Here is a 4,288-nt window from a genome sequence, read left to right on the forward strand (position 1 = left end):
TATATATATATATATATATATATATATATATATATATATATATTTGGTTACCCCACAAAAATTGCTCATTTACTGACCCCCTGCAATTACACTACGCGCCCCCTAGGGGGTGCATGGGAGCCACTGGTTTACATCATAAACTCTCAATACAATACATGAGGATTATGTGATGATGTACATTATTGTAATATTGTGAAAACTGAATTTCAGGTAAAATACATAAAATCACATGCATACAATTCACTCTATATTTATCTACGAATATAAAATAAAATAATTACATTTATTTAATGATTTTTTTATGCAATTTTAATTATTCAATTGGACATTAAGGTATTTAAGAGTGCATTTTATAATGTATTGGTATATTTCATATTTTAATCACGTATTAGATATGTTACATCTACTTATTTTATTGTACAATTTATTTGTTTCATATATATTTTAGAGCTCCACATACTTCAGGGATCACATCACAATGATTGTGAAAACCATCTCTCGATGCCCCCCTGCTGGGTGTGTGGTGACCCTCTGAGGGGTCCTGAACCCCCCTTTGAGAACGGCTGATGTGGTGCATACAGCTATAGCTGAGCAGTAAGTGGCTCTCTGTGGGGCTGCAGCGCTCTGGCCCTGCGTGTCCCTCACACCACCTTCATGTCGGGCGTCTCCTGCTCAGCGTGAGCAGAGGGCAGAACTGGGTCACCGCTGCTGAAGTTGGCTGCCCCGCTTGGCCTGCAGAGTCTGGCACCAAAGGCTCAAGAAGTGCCAACATCCTAGAAGTCAAGCCTGGGAAAGTCTTCCATTCCTCTGGGGAAGCAGCCTTTTGTGTTGTTTGACTCTAACAGGTCGCATGAATACAACCCCGCGGCCCTGGTGCTGCCTCCTGCCCTCTCAGCGCCGTCCCAGCAGGCCCAGGGTATTGTAACTTCTCCCTTCTTGGTTACTCTGCCCTCCACCCATCTATCGCTTGTAAGCTCTTCCACTAAATCCCTGGCAGCAGATGTTGGTCACCCTCCTTCCTTTTTCTGGACCCCTCTCGAGCAAAAAGCCCGTCTCAAATTCAAGATCCACCGTCTATGACATCATGTCTGGTCGCCCGGGGTAACGAGACGACTGAGACCTGACTTTGACATGAGCTTAAAACTCTGTTTCTCTTTACCCCCCACATTTGCAGCCATTGTTGGGGACTGTTTTTTGTTTTTTCTTTTCTCATGTGCTGTTGTAAAGCAGCAGATTCACCACCAGAGGGCAGAAGAAGGCCACGGCTGGCAGTTAGAGATCAGAGCTTCTGGTCACCACGTAGACACTTTTGCATGAACCTTTTTTACTGTTTTGTGGTTATTTTTGATCCCTCTTTAAAAAAAAAAAAAAGGAAAGCCAACCCCTCTGTGTGTAAAAAATAAAAGCAGAACATTTGCAATGTTTAGGCATCTGCAGCGAATTCAAATAATAGGAGAAAAAAACAAACAAATGAGTCAAGAGGGCAGAAAAAAAACTGAGAAGCTGAGAAATGGAAAGCAAGACAAAAAGCGAGAGAGTGAAGGGCAGCGAAAATTAGGGAGGAGATCCTGAGATGGTTTCCATGTGTGGAGGTGCGGGACTGAGCTGGCTCCAGGCGGGTGTGGTTAGACGCTAATGAGAAAAGTACCGACGGTAATGGTGGAGGCACAGGGACGAGGAGCGAGGAAGGTGAAAGAGGGGGAAAGTAAAAAATGAGTGAAAAAGTGGAGTGGAAAAGCAGGGGATTGGGTGGAGCAAGGGAAGGAAAGGTAGAGAAAAAAAGGCCGTTTGCCTTGAGGGTCGGCTGCGTACGCGCCAAATAAACAGTTGAGCACATATGGTAAACCACACAAGTACAGTAAAATACAGATGTACTAACGCACACTCTGATGGAGCGCTGTGGGTCACGGTAACCCGAGAGGAGAGAACGAGCCAAGCTCTGAGGAACTTTGGCTCACGTCCACACGGCTGATAAGTTTCCTGAATTTTACCTCTAATTACAGTCAAAGCAGATGAGATTCACCCTTTTTTACACTTCTGACATGAAGACGCAGGCAGGGAGAACAGAACCCCTGAGCTCTTACCTGTGTCTGCTGCGGGATGTTCAAAAAGTTGTTGTCCCGTGATCCGATGCCGACAAACCTGTTGGGAGCTGTGGCGCCTGGCGTGGAGTATGCTACAGAAACAGAGCAAACAACATGCTGGACATAAGCAACTACCTCTGCAGGTCATCAATTCAATGCAGAAAACAAAGCCGCAACAGATGCAGTTAATATCAGATCAGATCCAACTAAAATAACCGTTCTAATCATCAGTCTACAGCCCAATCCATCGTTACAAATGCTACAGTTATCGTAACACAGGACAGTAAAAGTCAGTCGGCGTGAAATGCTAAATAACAGCAGATTAAATTGTTTCCCTTGAAGGTTTTTTTTACACCATAATTCCAGATGGGCTTCAGCTGAGGCCCCCCTGTGCACTAAGCCCACAGTCCTCTTTGCAGCATCTATGTTCACCCAAATGTAAGGATGAAAAAGAAAAGTTTCAACACTTTGAAACTTGTCCTTTTTCCCCTGTTTTGAAAAAGCCGCCTTTTCTCCTAATGATACCGTAACCTCACGATGAGATGAACAATTGTAACTGAAACAATGGGACTAGTGCTGCGCGATTTGATGAAAATGTGGGATTGAGATTATTGTGGACTATACTGCGATTAGGATATTATAAATGAATGGTGTCATGAGTCTGCGTGGCTGAATATCAAGGACAACACAGAGTTAAAAGCTTCTCTTTTCTTCAACCTATGGGAAAAGTGACCAAGCTTCCTGCATGTTCCAATAGCGTTGAGGGTTCGATGAGCCTCACTTTTTACAGCACTTTGTGTGAAAGAGAAGAATCCAAGATACAACTGAACCTCTCCTTTCTCCTTGTGTGTGTGTGCATGTCTAGCCATCAGAGTGAGGACCATTTTTCCAATTTCACCATCAAATTGATGAACAGTTGTTGCAAAGTTTAGGACATTTTGCCGGTCCTCACTTGCTATTTTGCTAATGGTTAGGTTTAGGGCTAAGGTGTCAATTGTGGGGGTGAGGGTGAGGTATGCATTGGTAATGGTTAGGTTTAGGGTTAGGGCATAGAAAGGGTTGAAAATGACAGAAAATCAATGGAAGTCAATGGGAGTCAGAACATGGTCCTCACTACAATGGCAGAATAAGTATATGTGTGTGCATGAATGGACTTGTCGTGTACGTGAATGGTTTTACTGGACATATTGTTTCATGTTGTATTTTGTCCAATTTGTATATTTTCTAACTTATTACTGATTATCCAGTCAAAACTTTTTACCTTCTTTTTCTCATTTTCCCACCACGGTTTCTGAGTCCTGAATGTTGGATGATCTGGTTCAATACACCACTTTAATATTTTTTACTTTTATTTAGAAATTGATCAACTGTTGTGAAAATCCAAAAGCCAACGCGTTATTGCAGTATATCAATAATTTCATAGAAATCGTATCAAGTTCTGTTTCAGAGTAGTTGTTTTATGTAGAAGGAAAACTGCTCATGAAAATCTAGATATTAAAACAAGTTTGGTCAGAAATTATTTAAAAAGTATAAATAGTAGGCGCGGTATCATCTAAAGAGAACCCAGAAACAAATTTCTTGGTCAAAACGATATTAAAATTATAAGTACTCCATATTTTCCTCATAAAAAGCGACAGCAAAACTAAATGAATGGCTGATTAGTTTTTGTTATTTACAAAAGCCTTCCCCATCTGTATTTGTTATATATATATATATATATATATATATATATATATATATATATATATATATAGTGCATAAGACTTCAAATAAGCCTCAAAGTTTTTTGAAAAGAGACCCAACAGTTTCATTCGGTCTCTTCATTTCAGTCGGCCCTCGTGCACAACTTCAACCGGCCTCTCGATCCGTCTCCTGCGCACTTTAGATCGGCCTTTCATTTTCTCACCAGGTTTCGTGCACTCTCGGTCCGGGAATGGTGTCGTTCACTCATAGGCAGATTTCCTCTGTTTTCAAAATAGTTTTTTTTTTTTTTTTTGTGGTTGGTCTCACCTTTTGTCCAATTTGGCGCCTCATAGAAAATGGCAAATCGCAGTCTTTTATGCGATTATCAGAGATGGGAAGTAACGAAATACTTCATTACTGTACTCAAGTAGATTTTTCTGATATTTTTACTTTACTTTACTACTTATTTTTATGCCGACTTTTTACTTCTACTCCTTATATTTTTACACAAATATCTGTAC

At 41.0% G+C, this 4,288-nt stretch overlaps 1 protein-coding gene across 16 annotated transcripts in view; it reads right to left on the reverse strand.

Annotated features, from left to right (window-relative positions):
- LOC107098150 (nuclear factor 1 X-type-like) overlaps window positions 1–4,288 on the reverse strand; it is a 298,579-nt gene that overhangs the window by 1,641 nt on the left and 292,650 nt on the right. For all 16 annotated transcript variants that reach the window (XM_015395640.1, XM_015395634.1, XM_015395636.1 and 13 more), the window contains one exon: window positions 2,085–2,176. In XM_015395640.1, coding sequence (XP_015251126.1) covers window positions 2,085–2,176 — 92 coding nt within the window. The remainder of the gene's footprint in view (window positions 1–2,084; window positions 2,177–4,288) is intronic.

The sequence above is a fragment of the Cyprinodon variegatus genome, unplaced genomic scaffold (genome assembly GCF_000732505.1).
Source record: "Cyprinodon variegatus isolate N-32 unplaced genomic scaffold, C_variegatus-1.0 Scaffold751, whole genome shotgun sequence".
In the NCBI taxonomy this organism is placed as follows: Eukaryota; Metazoa; Chordata; class Actinopteri; order Cyprinodontiformes; family Cyprinodontidae; genus Cyprinodon; species Cyprinodon variegatus.